This window comes from Dermacentor albipictus, chromosome 3, assembly GCF_038994185.2.
Source record: "Dermacentor albipictus isolate Rhodes 1998 colony chromosome 3, USDA_Dalb.pri_finalv2, whole genome shotgun sequence".
Taxonomy (NCBI): Eukaryota; Metazoa; Arthropoda; class Arachnida; order Ixodida; family Ixodidae; genus Dermacentor; species Dermacentor albipictus.
The window spans coordinates 3850852-3869151 of NC_091823.1; the positions used below are offsets into that span (position 1 = coordinate 3850852).

The following is an 18300-nucleotide window of genomic DNA, read 5'->3' on the forward strand; positions in this document are numbered from 1 at the left end:
TCCGACCAGGCAGCTTTGCTCGCAGAAATGAAAGCGTTCGTCCGCGAGGAAGTTGCCCGGCAACTCTCATTGATGGATTTCGCAGAGTCGTAGTCGGTACACGCGCCAACGCCGAGTTTTGCGCCTCCGCTTCGCCGTGCCATAGCGCAAGAAATAAACGAGGTTTTGCCTGAAAACCACCAGCACGTTCCTGCGGCTACGCCTCACAGCTACGCCGAAGTCACGGCCAGGCCCCAACAGAATCCGATGGCTGTGTCACTCAGCTACGCGGAAGTCGTCACACAACCCCAACAACTCCTTCAACGGGGACCTCTCACGTACGCCGAAGTCCTAGCTATGCCCCGACAACAGCCTGCCATGCAATCACGTCAGCAGCCGCCCCGTCCAACGCGTCCTCCCACATGGATGGGACTTGCCGCAGCGACTCGGTGGTGTACAGCAGACAATCAATCTACCGATATGTTTTGCGTGCGGCTACGCAGGCTGCGTCGCACACCACTGTAGTCGCGTGCAGTCGCCTAGCGCTACACCATATGCGCCAAGTCGTATGGTGGGTTCACTGTGCCCATATTACGACGACGAACATCGGGCTGCGTCACCACCATTCCGCCGGTCTGCCAACATACGCCGCTCACCTTCTCCACGCCGACGCTCCCCATCACCGATGCGGCCTCGTCCCGTAGCTTGGGAAGAGGAAAACTAATTGTCGCAGTCCATGAGGCAAGGGCTGCGACGCCGTCGAAACGCGAATGTCCTCAACGTAGTCCGACCAATGTGATAGACGTGTTAGTTGACGGTGTGCGCACATATGCCCTCATGGACACGGGAGCCGCTGCATCAGTTATGGACGCAAAGCTTTGTCGCTTCCTTCGAAAGGTCACGACGTCCCTTGCAGGATTCTCCCGCCGCACAGCAAGAGCACGGCGTATTCACCTGATAGCGGCGTGCACCGCTCGTGTTCTCATCGAAGACGTTGTATACGCTGTCGAATTTATTGTGATTTCATCGTGCTCCCAAGAAGTTATCCTGGAGTGGTCTCTCTCACCCGCCACCAATGCCGTCATTCATTGTGCACGGGCCGACCTGGGTGGATTAGGGTGGATTAAGTAGGGTGGATTAAGTAGGTTGGATTAAGGAGGATTAAGGTTGTTAAGTCTATGGTAATAAACGTTAATCCATACTAATCCGCCGTGCACCTTAATCGGCCTTATCCACCTTAATGTACCTTAATCCAGCTTAATTCGCCTTCATCGACCTTAATATAATCCACCCTAATCCTCCTTAATGCACCTTAATTCTCATTCATCCACCCTAATCGTCCTTCATTCACTTAATCCACCTTCATCAACTTTGATTCGCCTAATCCCAATTAATGCACCTTAATCCTCTTTAATCAACCCTAATCCTCCTTCATTCACTTCAATACACCATAGCCCACCACAACCCTCCTTAATGCACCTTTATCAACCTTCATCCACCCTAATCCACCTACATATACCTTAATCCATCCTAATCTTCCTTAATGCACCTAATCACCCTAATCCATCTTCATTCACTTTAATCCACCATAGTCCTCCCTAACACACCTTAATCCGCACCTTAACGCACTTTAAACGAACCTTGAGAAAATATCGCTTCGCCAGTGCAATGGAACGGAGGAGGACCCCCGGCCGTTCGACATGTTTAGGTGGTGTTCGCCGCGGCGTTTCCGCTCTGCGCTGCGGTTGCCTATACGTATGCGCGTTTTGACCGTAATTTACGTTTCGTACTATTTGTCTTGTTTCAGCCGACCAATATTTGCCAGTGTATTAACTGAGTGAGGAAGACTAGTGGTCGTCACCTGTGACTTCTTCACGCTTGGAAAAAGGAGCGAAAGACGCCCTCACCGGCAGCGCACGTGGCGCCCTCGTAGAGCCCGCTGCAGTGGCAGGTGAACGAGTGGCGGCCGTCCGTGCAGGTGCCGCCGTTGAGGCACGGCTGCGAGGCACACTCGTCCACGTCTCGGTCGCACAGGTCGCCCTCGTAGCCTGGCGCGCAGGCGCACTCGAACGAGTCGGCCCCGGTGACGACGCACGTCCCGCTGTTGGCGCACGGGTTGGGCGAGCAGGCGCGCTGCACGAGTTCGCACCTTTCGCCCGTGAAGCCCTTCGGACAGCAGCAGCGGAAGCCCTGCGATTCATCGTCCGCCTCTGTGAGGATTCGTCTCAAAACAGTGACCCAGCACAGGTCGGCGTTAGTGTTGGTCGATCTAGAATGCCATCAAATACAGCTCTCGGTTTCGACAAGGTACCACCATTTTAAAACCGCTAAGGAAATAAATGACCACTCACAGGACGTTTTCGAGCCCTCATTTTTTGCGGTAAATGAAGGTCGAATACTCCGTCCAAAAATCAACTTGCAGTGCTGAAAAAAATACGACAGAAATAATCTGACGATGACTGCCGATGGTACTGCAATAATTATTCCTGCAATGTAGCGACACGCGGTATTTTTGAAGTAGCAATTATTTAGCATCAATAGAGGTCATTGTGAAGCTTCCGCTGCTTCGACTGTATGCGACATACTCTGGTATCATGCTGCTTTGTAATGAGACTCGCTTGCCAAGGCAACGCATGAGCATGACTCCGACACTGTGAAAACAATGGAATTGCGAAGAAACAATGACGTCGAGAAAGCGACAAAGGCTGTATGACGACAGTTAGATGACGATTCCTAAATGATGACGATGACCTGACGGTAATAGGATGGCGACTAGGGGTATATAACGACGGTGACGTGATGACGACGATGGCACAACCACGATTGTATGACAGCGAGGCATGGTACCCGCCAAATGCAGGACCTCTTAAAAACGTCTCAAAACGACTATAAACGGGTATAGACGTCTTGGTCCAATGAAACAATGAAAATAGATGTTGCATAAAAAACCCAGGTGCCTGAAATATACGAGTATATATTTATCTGCGGTAACAGGACACTACTGGTGTCACAGACTCTATTTTGGTAAGCGCATTCAGAATAAGTGACTCAGGAACGTTTGTAGATGTTTTGTCTCAGAGTGCACGAAATGCCAAACCGCACGGTAAAAGTACGGTGACCATCAGTGCTAACGAACAAAAGAAGCCATGGACAAAACGACCTCCCAAAGCAAGATAGGTTGGCACCACCGGAGCTTGACTTTATGAACAATCAAGGGTAACATATTGTTTCATCCCAGGGCTCGCACATGACACTTCGAAACAATAGGGTACCTCGATGCCCACCTTCCTGGCATCGAGCTACCCTACTCTAAATCATTCTTCCATGCTCGAGCAGCAGGGGCTGACAGCAGAAGCGAAACGCCGGTGGCACACTGCGCCATTGCACTGCAATTACATTATTAGCGTCGGCGGTAGTGAAGTAGACAGGCACCTCGTTCAGTGCTGGCAATATTGGAGGAAGGGGCAGGAATAAAAAAAAAAACGACCACTGGCGCATGCAATGATCATGGATTCAGTTCGGCACGTTATGCAAGTTGTGTGCCCCCCTCTCCGTACTCAGCTGTTCTGTACATTCATTAGGTATTCAGTGGTTTCATCTAGCTTCGCTTATGTTGTCTACCGTGTGTCTTGCATCAGTTCTTCGCGAAACAGGCTGTATTGCGCGTTTTCGCCATGGTTTTCGCCGGCGGCTCACTACTACACGTTGGTGTGATCTGCGCTTCACACTATTGTTGTGCTCGAAGCCTCTTTGTGCGTCTCCTGTTCGGATTACACATTTTACGGGAAGTGAAATTCTTGACTTTTCGTTAGTAGCGTCGGACTTCTAGCTGCTTTTTAATTAAAACGTTAACGACGACAATTATTGGGGGTCGGGCTCGTCTGCCCTGCTGGTTTTTGCCATCTGTAATTTTGCACGAGGATTCCGCTTGTTTAGAGTTAACGTAACACGAAACAACCAAAGGGAGGGAATTCAACAAGACGCGATGGCTATAATGATGAACCAGACTGAATTCGCCCTATTATGTGTCGTTTTGTTCATGCATGTTACAGCGTTATGCGCACGCGTGCATGCGTGTTCCAGCGCGCGCTTTATAGGGAAACAAAACAAAAATTGCTCGCACATTTGTTTCGGTCGTACCATGTCAAATGCATTGTTCATTGAAGTAAACATTGCACTGTTGCTTTGATACAAATAAGCTGCAAGCTTGCAGTAGGTGCCTCACCTGCGATTGCAGTCGGAAACTGCTTGTCGTTTATTAATGAATGACTGCGTTTTACATCGTCTGTAATTGCAAATGCGCTTAAACTGACTTCATGCTCTGTTATTTCACCCTCTTCACTGTATAGAGGGCTCGTGCAACCGATCTTGTCTGTTGGTGCTACCTCGATGACGGGGCTCATTGTTATGATCGGCGTAAGCCAGTGCACTGTACCCTCTCTGGTACTCACGGTGCCTTATATATCGGTTCAGACTAGGAATCACTTTATGAGAAAATTGCTAGTTAAGTCACATTTACAAACGGGAACATGTTGCGCTGATCCCTAATAAACTGCCACCATTATAGTTTTTCAGCACCTCTGTGTAGCGATGGTTTACTACTGCTGCTGTACCTTGTTCCCCGAAGCTTTAAGAAATTAAAAGCTGTAAGTAGTCAATACATTGCACGAACTCACAAATGAACTCTGTTGCGTCACCATTTGCTAGTAACCCATGATGAAAAAGTCGCCAGAACAACCCACGTTGTATACGGTTTTCCTCATGCACAAATGTGTTCGAGTCAGCAAGCAAAAGTTGTGTGTTTTAATATGTTCTGCGTGATCTAGTTTCTTCTTTAGAGTAAATTAATGTACGACGTCACCACGGTGCCTAATATCAGTTGCTTACGTGTACTGCAGTATGTGTGCTTTGGTGCTACGAACAATAGAATATGGGCCAGGGCTTCAGCACAAGAACGAGCTTTGATTAGCTCTACCCCCATCGCCACTCAGTTAGCGCCTTCAGAATAAATCTCCTCAGGTAGGTTGTGAAGAGCATTTTTATTCATGAGGGTATATTCTCTCACTTTCAAGGTGCACGATGCGGGTGTATGAAGCTAGGCGATAAAGGTTGGCACAGCGCAAAGAATGAGGTGAGGCCGCCGAGGTTTAGAGGGACCTAGCAATGTTGACCACGTGTTGCACGTACGGAGCGGGGGTCCACGCCCCTACGCATCCGGGCGGCAACCACGTGTATCTTGTTTTGAGCGCTGAGATGAGCCCACGTGTTGTCGAGTTACAACTTGCAGTGCTCACTGTAAAGAGAGGCATGGTGCGCATGCGGAGATCGCGTTCGGAGAGCGTCGTCTTAAGAACATTGAGTCCGGATGCCGCCAACGGTTATTATTTTTCCACGAGGAAAAACATTGAAGGAGACTGCGATACGCGGTGTTGGGACACCAGTGCCTGAGCCCCCTACTGGCTAGAAACGCCACTGAGGTTCGAGATGGCCTCAATAAATCGTGCGTGCCTGGCCTGTTTGCTGAGGCCGTCACTGACCACGTGGAAATAGGAGGAGGAGACGAAGTCTTTTGAGAGTAAGGCCAGCCCTTTGGGTTGTGGCTTAAGCAGGCTTTCAACTCTCATTGGCAACTGCTTCTCGTGGATGGGCTAATGGTCCTACCGCTCTTTTTCTTTGTCTCTTTCACCTATAACAATCGAGACGAGGTGCTTGTTCCTCAGTCTACGCAGTAATCACTAAACCTGATAGACCAGTAAGACTCCGTACGTTGCAACACTAGTCTGGGCCGTAACCACTTAGTGGTAGAACAGTGAGACTCGGTTGGTCGTATGTAGTGACAGTTGTGCTAGGCTCTAACTTAAGAGAAAGTAGAAGAGTAAGGCGCTGTTTACTTGTTTGTTTTGCATCAGTGTTCTTTTGCTAACTCTGCATTGGACTGCGTAAATATTTTCGTTGCTATATACCTTCAAGTTTTGTTACCTCCAACCTGCCTCCTGCTTCATCAACGCCGATAATCACCTTGAAGAGACTTTGGTCGACTTCAAGGAGAGAAGAACACACTTAACTAGGTGGTTAGGTTAGACGGCCCCAACAAACACGGAATGATGCAAGGGATGGTAGATTAAAGTTGTTTAGGACTGCCCAGTGACAGCTTTCTTAGCAATCCAGGCTTGCAAGGCGCGTCCCGTAGGCATCTCGCACCGCAAAGTACGGCAACCCTTCCTAGTGCGACCGACCGAGCGTCATCTGCTACAGCACGTGGCGGCGGCACCCAAAGGCAATCCTAGCTGCCCGAGCAGGGGATATGTAATAAAGAAATCGTACCTATGTGGGCGCAATTCTGAAAAAACTTGGCATCAGCTGTTTTGTTGAATTTATCAGTGCGCAGCCAACAGTGCCCACTCTGACAAGTGTGTGTGCGTGGGGAGGGGGGAGGTGCATGCCTTCCCATCGTACGTGCCCACACACTGGAAAATACGCCTCTGATAACATGGTGTCACGCCCGCTCAGACAAATATAAACATATCTCACTCGATGACCACGAGCAATTTCTGTCACAACGCTGGTGTGCTAGAAGCTAGAAACAGACATTTCATGCTCGTGTGTCGGGTGTCTGTGTGCGCAAAAGGAGTCTGTGATTAGAGCCTGCTGTGTGATGTAGGCTGTGGCTGTGCCGTTCAGGTAAACGCTGCGAAGGGATGGTGCTGCGTCAGTATAATACGGTTGTGTTCTCCGGCTGAGCGCCCAATATATGTGTGAGGAGATGAGTCGTGCACGACATTGGCGTCCGGCGTGCTCGGTGTGCATGTGCTTGAATTTGGGCAGAAAAACCAGAACGTTTGAAATGCATGTGATGACAGTACGCTGTGCATTCCCTTGTAGGGGGTCTGGGACGGGGTATCCCAGCCTACCTAGGAGGTGGACGCCGGCGGGAGTCAGCAGCAGCCATTGTTGGCTGACCCACTGTGCCTCCAGATGCTCGACGAGGGTGTTGTTTGCGCCGAAGGGTACAAGGCATTCTGTTGAGGTGAAATGAGCAAACCCTAGCGCGATCTCGACAGCCAGACGGTGTTCACATGCACCGTCTGTCCTTGAGCGAGCCTGTGAAAGGGAAGACGCTATGTCAACCGGCTGACTAAGCAAGCCTCCGTGAGCCGGAGCAGATCACGCTCATTCAAACCCGTGCGGCGTTTACTGACTCGTCGGAGCATGTGGATTATCTTTACTGCCTCCCGTCTGAGAAGATGTATTGTGTGGTTCGCGCGTGCGTCCGCCTGTACATGGTTTCCCAGCATCCTCGCTCGCGGGACTTGAGGGAAATGGGTGCCTTTGAGGGCAACAGTGATGGATGGGGGAGGGTTTCGACTGCTAGGCCACCGGAGTACGCGCGAAATCTCTATGACTAAGGTAGCGTCACGACGATGGCGTCGGATGACAAAGCTATTGTGATGACAATGGCACAACCACGACGGCATGACGATGACGGCGTGGCAACGGATGCATGATAGCGACTGTCTCGCGATGATGGTATGTCAGAGGCGCCATAATCACGATATAATGACGACAGTACAATTATAAGAGAACGACCAAGAAAAATGGACCTCAATGTAACGACGGAGGTCGACTGAGGACAATAGGATGATATTACTGCAGTGATGACAATTATAGTTTGACTACGTGTCTACCACGGCATGACGAGAGTCAGGTGACAAAGCTGGTATCAAGACGATGCAACGACCATGACGGTACACTTAGTACCCCAAGCTATTACACAACTCGGGACATTGGATCGGGGTGGAAAGCGTGACGACGACGTCATGATGAGAGTAAGGTCATGAAGGTGGAATGACGACGATGGGACTACCGCAGCGGTATCACGACTAGAGCACATACCTAGTGGCCCAAGCAAGTCAATAACTTGGACCACGGCGTCAGCGAAAGAGGATAGATAGATAGATAGATAGATAGATAGATAGATTGATAGATAGATAGATAGATAGATAGATAGATAGATAGATAGATAGATAGATAGATAGATAGATAGATACAAAAGGGCTTAAGCAGACAAAGAATGCTATTTGCAATAATATCTTTACTAACAATCACTTCCATACTGGCTGAACTACCCCACTTGCAGCTCCCATGCCAGAGTTATCTCTAGTAATTATTGCATGAAACTCTATCATTTCAGCATTGGGCGCATGTCTGTGGGCACCTGGCGGCTTTTTGACAAAGTGTCGTATAGGAGGTTGGTGTGCCCAAAAGAAGGTGGCGGTAAACCTACATAAGTTTGCATATTCACAGAAATTCACCTGATCAAGCCTACATGACGCTACATGTTTTGGGGGACGTGAAACGTAAGGAAGGACGGAACGGATCAGAAAATGACACAGGACCCCTAGCCGAAGAATGCTGCGCATTAAAAATAGATAGGTAGTGAGATCTTCATAGTCAGCACACAAGTAATATGCGCTAGCCACACATGATACCCGGAATGGGCGGGCAAAATTCCGTGCACTCGACGCATGGTTCTGTACAGCTGTGAGAACAGCGGTGCCTTTAGCGGCAGGAGCGTTGCGTCCCCAGAGGAAAACGGTGAACCATTAGAAGGTAATAATAATAATAATAATAATAATAATAATAATAATAATAATAATAATAATAATAATAATAATAATAATAATAATAATAATAATAATATTAATAATAATAATAATAATAATAATAATAATAATTCTCTTTGTCGTTGCCGCTTACAGCGAAGCTCTCGAAGCAGGATCCGCCATTCCGACAAGGCATCATGGCACAGTGGTGGAAGGCCGCCTCGCAGCGCTTGCCAGTGAAGCCCCTAGCGCAGTGGCAGGTGAACTCGTTGACGCCATCAATGCACGTGGCGCCGTTCAAGCAGGGAGCTGCAAACGAACGCGCAACAATATCGGAATGTTCACGAAAGGACTGCTGGCACGATTCAGTCTCATTCAGCAGCAGCTCCCGCAAGATCAACTTGTCGCATGCACAGTACATCTAAACAGCAGCGCTCCTGTTTTTCAAATGGAATCCATGAGTAGCGGGGAGGGGGGGGGGGGGGGGAGGGCTATTCCGTAAGAGTCCACCTAGTGGACTGTCCATTTCGGCCGCTGCTGATTGGATGCAGCTGTACGAGCCAGGAGGAGACTAGCGGCCCCGGCCAATCAGCAGAGACCGAAATGGACAGTCCACTAGGTGGACTCCTACAGAATACTTCCCCAGTTGCATCATAAAAGTCAAGAAACACTGACACCAAGGACAACATAGGGGAAATTACTTGCGCCTAATAAATGAAATAAAGAAACGATAAATTAGTGGAAATTAAAGTGGATGAAAAAAACAACTTGCCGCAGGTGGGAGCCGAACCCACAACCTTCGCATTTCGCGTGCGATGCTCTACCAATCCGCCTTTTGCGATGCATTGTGGCGCCACTGTGCGGTGGCCACGAGAAACGATTTGGCAGGCGTCGCTCTCGCCGCGACAGACAGCCGCCGCACGCGAGACACGTGTGCAAGCAAGCAGCGTGTGAGTGAAAACCGCAACAACGTGTGCGCACAGTTTGTCGCCGTCCGCTAGCCATGGAGCCCGCTGATGACTGCTTTGTACCTGGAGGTTTCTTCAGCGTGACGAACGGCTGGAAAAAGCGCTTCGGTAACGTCAAAATACCCACGGAAGCGCAGCTCGAAAAACACATGGTGTCGAGCGGAGCGCGCTTCGCGCGACAGCAAATGAAAGGAACGATGTTCCAAGAAGAAGGATACGTGCGCAACGTCATGTACAACGACGTGTCAGCAGAATCCACGTGCGGACTTTTGCGTAGTATCTGCCTACCGTCAATGAAAGGCGGCTATTACATCGTGCACGCCGCGATTTCCAAGGCGTCGGGCTCCATCCTGGCTGGTCATTGCCTCTGCCCCGCAGGGTGAGCAAGCTTTCTAATCTACATCTGGAGCGCGACCTGCATGAACCGCGTGCTGGACATTTAAGTCTGATGGGTTAAATTTTGGAATTCATAACTATACCGGCCCTGCCGTTTTGGGCTAGCTGTTCGCTTATATAAAGGTACGGTTGCTTAAATGTTGAAAAAATACACATACTGCAAATGAAGAAAGCGGGGAGTTCTTGTTTTTGCGCATTTGCATGTATACCGATCGACACGGTCGTGCAGCATACCAATTTGCACTTGTCTGCGACCGTACACAGCCTTGGATTGCCGGTATCACACAGTACACTATTTAGAGGCATATAACGAGAATGACTTCCAAGTTTGGCTGTTTACTGTAAAACCGCTAGTTGTACCTAACTTCGTGCCGGCATAGCTGTCTGACAAGCCGCATCGCATCGTTCAATGATGCTGTTAATGTGTGCACATGGTGTTACAAGGCCAACGCGCGAGTGGTGGTGTGCGGCTCATGTCTGAGATTGGCGCATGTATTTCACGTTGAGTGACGTGAACTTAAACCCGTTCTTTCGAATTCATAAACACTTGATCCCATCTTTTCCTTGATGAATACCTGTTGAGCATGAAAACTCATCTCCTCTTCCATTTTATTCTTGCAGCCTGAGCGGCACATGCCAACATTTTGTTGGGTTAATCCTTCATGCCATTCACTTGGCGCAAAAGGATGCGGCAACGTGCACGGAAGTTCCATGTGCTTGGATTGTTCCTGCCCAAGGTAAGAATGCTACTACTTAGCAAGCATTAGTTAACATAGGAGGCGGCAAAAGTGCCTAAAAAATCTGTGATCACACTTCCGGCCCCTTTCTGCAAACGGTTCTTTGTGGCACCGTGTTGACCATTTAACGTGTTGTAAAGTTTGCATTCGTGGTAGCAGCTGTTGAATATCAACTCATTCACACAGCTACATTGTTTACAGCGTACATGAGTATTGGTATGTGGACAAATATAGGCTACTGGTTTTAATTAAGAACACATATTGGTGTCGCTTCATAAATTCTTAACTACAAGACCTGCACAGAGAAAAAATAATCCCAAACTGCAACATTTAATTTTCTTACAATGGATGTGGTCGTTGGCTAAACATCACAGGAAGCACTTAAAATTTCGTTATTGTACTTGTACAAACAAAACTTTTTTTTTCAGTCAAAAAGCATGAGCCACCTCTGCCTCTGCAAGACATCACTTTTCACACAAGGAAACATGAAGGTGCGAAAAGGCGGCGGTTTGATCCACTGCCAGGGCTCTCACCGAGTGACCCATCTCTGCTTGCTGCCGATCTCGAAAAGGTGGCAGCAAACTGCCTGCTTCTCCATTATATGAGCAAAGAAAACCCAGGAGAATCACTTGTAAGTGCTACACTTAACTCTGCATGCTTGTGATCTGTTAAAATAAGAGTTAGCAGTGTTCCATCAGCATGTGACGACAGACAGGAACAGTTTGAGAGCCCCTTTTACTGTGCTTTTATGCGAAGTACAGTTTGCATCAGTATAACACTAATGTCAGTAGTGTTTATATACGGTGACTTTCTTTTTTATTTCACTAAACAATCTGCAAGCTTAGCAATGAGATGATGCAGCAAACCTGTGATGTAAGTCTTGGTTAATTGAGGCAACTAAACCTCTTTAAAGCCAAAGTTATTTTAAAAATTCTGGCAGAACCTATCTCGTGATGACTGAAATAATGCGAGAGCATTCATGCACATATACACTGTTAAACTGACACAAACATCTGTTCAACTTCCATTCTATAGCTTGTCTTGTCCATGACAGCAGTAAGGGACTGTGAATTCCAAAGTGTGATACATTTAAGGGCTTTCAAATGCTGTGTGCCTTTACAAATGACAAGACCTTTGACGCCTCCTGTAATACTGTAGGTATCAAGTCGGTGATGAACTCCCCAGTGCCTGCTTCATAAATTCTTATAGCCACATGTGATTCACATAATTATCATGCGAGACTGTCCAATCACCTGCAACTTATGCAGCAAAGCATGCGAGTATAGCATGCTGGGCAAGTCTTATTAAATTATCTGTACATAGTTTCCTTAGTTACGTGTATTAAGTGTCCCTTGATTTTTCATACCATGCTTTATAGCTGAATGGAATAACTTCTCTACACAGAGCTGCTGAACCTAATTTTAAAGAATTTTAAATCTTGCGTTGGCATATCTGATGTGCATTGATTACTGTTTACCTCTACGTATGGCTTGAGTTTTTTCTATCCCCTTCTGCAACATGCACATTATTGCACTTTCATATTTACATTTGCTCTTGATTTACAGCACATGTTAGCACGAGTTCATGTCACTGCATCTGAATGTTTTTTTTTAATTTTCTAATGCTAGTAAGCTTGTAGTTTGCTTACTTTCAAAACTGTTCTTTGCTCACCCTGAAAGAAGGCATTTAGAGTACGAATAAATAAAATGTGAAAAATGATTCAGAAGTACAATACTGAGTTTGCTTGTTTAACAACCATGCGCAATAAGGCATGCCAGGTATGAGACCACAATCTGAACCTATTTTGTTGCGCTTCTCACCACTGGCGCATTATGATGCTGTCAAAGACCTGTTTACAAAATCCTCAAATCTTTACTATGCTGCTTCGTATATTTCAAGCTGCACTACTATTCAAGGTAGTCACTAAGCTAACATTTGCATGTTATCTGCGCTGTCTATGTAAAGCACTATATTCCAGGATGAACACAGTCCCAGTGAAGTGGCACCAGAAGCTTCAGACACTCCACTGGTCCCAGACATTGAAGACATCCACAGTGAGACCTGTCAAAGACTCATACAAGAGAGGTTTGATGGTAAGAAAGTCCACTTCCTTGTTTATTACTTTTTTCGCAACTTTTTGTCTTGGCACGTGTCATTCTGAGGCTGTCTTATTTATATAAGAATGCCCACCTATGTCTCTGGGCATCACCTTCACAAGTATCCCACTGAGCAGCAGATAATGCAGCAGTCACTTTTAGACTTAGTGTCTTGTCATTTCTTAACTTTTACAGGGCTGTCGCATAACTCGATGTGTGTGAGCACCCACAGGGTCCTCAAACATATCTGCTTCATCTATGGCATGTTTGTGAAGCACTGTGTGAATGTATAATGGATGTTCCTTTAGCATGAGTCCATCACCTGGATTCATGCACGGCATTTGTCATATATATATGTTGACTGTGTTTTAGCAGAGCATGGAATTGAAAGCATGCACATTTGTCTTGCTCTTCTTGTTTTTAGGCATGTTTAAATACTTGCAATACTGAACCAACTCTACGATTTAGCTATGTTGACCAGCATAATTAGCGAAAAAAAAAATAAAACATAATGAGCACATGCAAGTTACAAGCTGCAGAAAAATTCTTATGTCACTGTGAAAGTAAGCTGTACAATTTTGTAGGAGATTAGTATCTACCTACATTTTAATCGTTGCAATATGCAGTTGTGTCATTTGACACAACCTAAGTACTTTCGCCTCTTTGAGTAGGCCTGTAGGGGTTTCTTTGTAGGAGTAAATAAAAGCTAACCTAATGGTATTAAGTTTCTGACAAGTGATTCAACATAAAAGAAAGTAAGGCGTGCAAACACCAACAAGAGAACTAGACAACATGGCATTTACTTAGTTTGGTTCTCTTGTATCCATGTTTGCATGCGTTACTTTCTTTTAGTGCGATTCGCTACCAACTAGCTGAACTTTCTCTCATTTTAAGCTTCATTTCTAGTACACTTAGCTCCTATCTGCAGTGTTTGTGTTGTCTGGTTCTCTTGTGTCCATGTTTGCACCCCTTACTTCCTTCCACGATGAATCCCCACCAAATAGCTCAACATTGCCATGACAAGTGATGCTTTGTTGACGTCATGCTACTTCTCATTGCTTTAATACAATGTAATGCTTGCTGTACGACTTGTAAAACGGATTCTAAACCTATAAATTAACAATACAGTTTTTTTTGCAGCTATACAGGCCCTCTCGGTGGACAGCAGAGCAGTTCTCGAGTCAACGATTGGACAGGCCGCAAATCCAACCTGGCACATGGAGCAGATTGGTCGGCTAACTGCCTCAATGTTTAAAAGAATTGTGTGGTGTTTGTGTAGCTCTGCGAACATTAGTTGCATGTTTTGTGCTAACTGTTGCAGCGTTAACGAATGAGTGCTGGAGGCGGTACTTTGTTGCAGTGATGTTTGTGGTGGTGATTTGGAAGTGTGGTCCGCAATTTGTATGGGTTGCTGTGATGTGCTGTTGTTTGCCGTGCACTTAAAAGCTTCAAACTCGGCTCGTAGCTCGGCTAAACTGTTTCGAAGTATTTTGTTTTCTATGGCAAAATGAAAAGAAATAGCATGGCCTAAGCAAATTGTGTAGCATTGGTGATAACTATAGCCGTTACGTCTATAGACATAACAAAATAAATGTGCAGTGTACATGGAAGATAACTGAAAAAGCAGTATCATTTATTTAGAGATGGAAAATACAAATTTCCTCAGAAGGTAGCACAGTAGACAGCGTCGTCGTAAGTACACGTGATATAGTATGAGAGTACACTGTTGTTACACAGTCTGGTCTCTTCAGGTCATAAGCATGGTAAAAGAGGCTCATTTGAAGTAGAGATGTGCGAGCTGGCTACTTGTTCTCATTATTGATTGAAATGATTGGCTGTTGAAAATTGCACAAAAAGGTGCAAGTCCTAAAAATGCTGTCAATAATGTCGAGCATGTTGATTGGCAGTGGTTTGTCTAAAAAATGAAATTCTTTGATACGTCTTATGACTCGCTCAACATGGATCCTAGCGCCAGCTATTTTTCGGGTGGCAATCACGTCACTAGCTGACAATTGGTTCCCCATTTTAAATGGTGGCATGTGGATTTGAATAGATGGTGGAAAAACGCCCTCCAACCTAAAGCCTTTGTCGACCATCACACCGTCCCCCGCATCTAATAAACCCAGTAGGCCCGATTTTTCGACAACTTCGCTATCACTAACATGCCCACCCCACAAATCTGGCACAAATGAAACGTAGCCATCTGGTGTTACCCCAACAAGTGCTTTGAACGTGTTATAATGCTTGTACGAGGAGAAAGTATGCCTCTGTGCCTGTAGTTTTGAAGGTCTTTGGATTCTCACCTCTGTGCAATCAAGGATGACTCTAGTGTTTGAGAAGTCACTGAATGCCATTGGCATGTGCCTTTTGATCTCTGCTAATGTGGGAAACCTTGTCAATGCTGAGAGCTCTTTATCGAGAAAAATTACCCATGTACAAAAGATGCGACTAAGGCATGACTGAGAAATTCCAAAGATTCGAGCCACTTCCTTGGCACAAACACCAGTCCTCAGCCTATACAGCACCATGAAAAGTTCTTCGCGCTTGGAGAGCTGTCTTTCCTTTGCTTGTGTTTTTCCTCCATCCCAATAAACCATGCGTTCTGCATTTTTTTCAATGTGCTTAAAGAGTGCTTCAAACTGTTCCTTACTTTGCAGTCCTGTATAAAACTTAAAAGACGATTTGTGAATAGTATCCACAGAAAACGTGCAGCGTTTTAGCTTTCTGCATTGCAGTTCTAGATCCCTGACTTTCCGTTGTAATGCCACATTTTCAGTTAATAGGTGGTCAGTGTTCTCCTCTCTGCTTAAGGGCGTTGGCTCTAGGACCTCCTGTGGCTCAGTGAGCATTGGGGATGTTGCAAGCAGCAAGAGTGCATCAGCTGCTCCTTCCTCGTCGAATGAAGAGTCTGCACCTGCATTTGCATCAACAAATGCAATAAAGTGACGCTATTGCTTTAGACACAATTCATTGAACACTGACATTTACTCTGAGCATTCGCACTTTGTGCGGAGTGCACTACTCTAATGACCTGGTCACCTGAAAGCAAATTATGGATAATTCATATGTCGCAAACGTGCAAGACTCGCAATGAGCAACATAAGGTGAGCCTCAGAAAACATTTCCAGCTGCATAATGTGACAGTGTGCTTGCCATTAGTTCAAAAGCCACTGCTCACCCTGAACACAGGACGTGTCTGGTTCCCCATCACTGAGACCTTTACAAGTTCCTCCTTGACCTGAAACCTCTGTACCTGTGACGTAAAGTGAGTAATAAAATAGTATGAGTACACACAAAAACGCATGACTCGGATAGGGCATGAAGTGTAGTTCTTAGGGCAAATATCACGTTTCACCACTGCATATATTCCTTTATAGTGTGCCATAGTGCTTGGCGTACATACACAGGCAATGGGGAGGCCAACAGAATGTCAGTTTGCATACGTGTTTTACCCACATAAAGTATATGTACACCTACAAAAATGCCAGAAAATGGCCAGTATGCCCGGAACCGGTGACACCTGCTGTTGGTGGAGCGCCTGTTTTCCTCTTGGAACGCGCCGCGGTACGAACATGGCGGTCGACCGCGTCCTTCTTTCTGAACTGGTCTGTATACACGAACAGCGTCGGTATGAAGTCCGGATGTCTGGGTGACAGTGATGGTGCCCCTGGAATGTGTCCGTTACACAATAAGACGCGCCACTCGACTCCAGAAAGCGCAGCACGGGAAAATGAGCCATAGTACAAACCGTACTACATCGCTATTCGCTAAACGAACATAAGCTTTCTTCAAGAAATATTACTATACTCGGTGTCGACAAGAATGATGAAACGACAAATAGCAGCGATTGCTAACTAGCACCATCAGCTACTTAAACAGTGCACGCCGTTTCCAAATCTGCCCGGCAGTGCAGGCGCGCTTGGCTCCAACAGATAACTACGCCGACATCACGAGCACTCGCTGAACGCTTATGAAGTAGTAAAAGTGTGCACGGTGTAAAGTTGCTAAAGACGGCGTTCTAGCGGCGGCCGCACAGAGATGACAGCAAAAAAACAAAGTAAAGCACAACGCGGCGGCCGCACAGAGATGACGACAAAAAAGAATTAAAAAAAAAATAAAGCACCGCGTTTCACTCGGCCGGCTCGCGCGAGCAAGAGAACGTTTGTTTCGCTAGCTCAAACACATTTGCGTCTTTCTCGAGATTATTCGTATGAGTCAGTAACGACAAAAACAGAGAACTACGTATGTGGATGCATACCTGTCACAAAGTGCTTCCCGCAGAGTCGAGATGCTGCTGACGGCTGCCATGGACGCCCTTGCGCATCTTGCCGCTTCACAGCCCTAATCCAGGCTTCACGGCGCTGTCGATCTCGTTTTACCGACGGAAATCGGAAAAACCGCACTGTCCTGCTGGGACTGTCACGTGAACTGCAGCCGTACGCGACACACGACATTGGCATCGCGCCAAATTTCGATGTCAATATGTTAGGAAGGCGTGCCGTGCGCGCGGCAGCGAGAATAGCGCAGCTGAGAATCGCAGCGCCTGCCCCGGCCGTCCGCCGTCTGCTCTAGCGCCTGCCAAATCGCTTCGCTCCTCAGCCGCTAGGGCACTGCGCATGCGCAGTTCGGCGTCGCAAAAGGCGGATTGAGCTACCGCGGCGGCGTTTCCCCATCCACTTTCTTTGGTATTTATGTGTACTAGTAGAACCCTGGGAGTGTTAGCCAGTGCCACCACTCACAGACCTAGGCGGCGGACGTGGAACGTCGTTTTTGCCGCAGACGTCACGAGAACATGATCTTTTTTTGGGTGAAGGCAACTGGTCAATAAACCCACATATGCTACCTGAAGGCATCAATGTTGCCGGATTCGAGACTCTCGTTATGTAATAAACGCGAAGAAAGGGGGTTAACCGAGGGGCCCAATTTTTATTAGTCATATCATCAGAAGCCAAGAAACACTGACACCAAGGACAACATAGGGGAAATTACTTGTGCTTAATAAATGAAATAAAGAAACGATAAATTAGTGGAAATTAAAGTGGATAAAAAAAAACAACTTGCCGCAGGTGAGAACCGAATCCACAACCTTCGCATTTATGTATCGGAAGTTTCTCGAATGTTATCGATGGTTCTATCCGCTGTCTGTGTCACCAAACGTTGTGTAATATTATTGCATGCGCGAGGCGAATTGTGTAGTACTTTCTCGAAGACACGCGGCCACCAGCAATTAATCGGAAACATTCGATGACTCGCGTATAAAAGCTGACGCGCTTGACCCGCTCATCAGATTTTGACGATCGCCGACTATGCTAACCGCTACCGTGCTTTCGGTGTCGCTTGCTTTTGTGGGCACAGGTTAGCCCAGCCAAGGCCTAGTTCTGTGATCCTTAGCCTTTGCTTCTGTATTGTTCCCCGCCACTGGTATGGTATGAAGAACTTTATTGGGTCCTGAAGGTCAACCCTAGGTTGACGTGGGCCGCTCCCACGCTGGGACTGTCAGGCCGAGCCCTTCAGCCACATC

The 18300-nt window shown here is 46.9% G+C and overlaps 3 protein-coding genes across 5 annotated transcripts in view; 1 reads left to right on the top strand and 2 right to left on the bottom strand.

Annotated features, from left to right (window-relative positions):
* Positions 1-18300, bottom strand: part of LOC139057173 (sushi, von Willebrand factor type A, EGF and pentraxin domain-containing protein 1-like) — a 173680-nt gene that overhangs the window by 62514 nt on the left and 92866 nt on the right. For both annotated transcript variants that reach the window (XM_070534968.1, XM_070534967.1), the window contains exons 19-20: positions 8737-8891; positions 1887-2169 (exon numbers count right to left, since the gene is read on the bottom strand). In XM_070534968.1, the coding sequence (XP_070391069.1) occupies positions 1887-2169; positions 8737-8891 (438 nt within the window). The remainder of the gene's footprint in view (positions 1-1886; positions 2170-8736; positions 8892-18300) is intronic.
* Positions 9500-15400, top strand: LOC139057179 (uncharacterized). Of its 2 annotated transcripts, none has more exons than XM_070534985.1 (5): positions 9500-9929; positions 10568-10683; positions 11112-11314; positions 12662-12768; positions 13920-15400. In XM_070534985.1, exons 1-5 carry the CDS (start codon positions 9586-9588, stop codon positions 14032-14034), a joined length of 885 nt encoding a protein of 294 aa, XP_070391086.1. In that variant the 5' UTR covers positions 9500-9585; the 3' UTR covers positions 14035-15400. The 2 variants fall into 2 exon arrangements, with proteins under 2 accessions (XP_070391086.1, XP_070391084.1); XM_070534983.1 differs by having other exon boundaries at positions 9503-9929; positions 12662-12776.
* On the bottom strand, positions 14392-17335 carry LOC135897800 (uncharacterized). Its single transcript, XM_070534982.1, has 4 exons — positions 17038-17335; positions 16300-16446; positions 15958-16032; positions 14392-15693 (listed from the first exon to the last, which is right to left on the bottom strand). Exons 1-4 carry the CDS (start codon positions 17237-17239, stop codon positions 14582-14584), a joined length of 1536 nt encoding a protein of 511 aa, XP_070391083.1. The 5' UTR covers positions 17240-17335; the 3' UTR covers positions 14392-14581.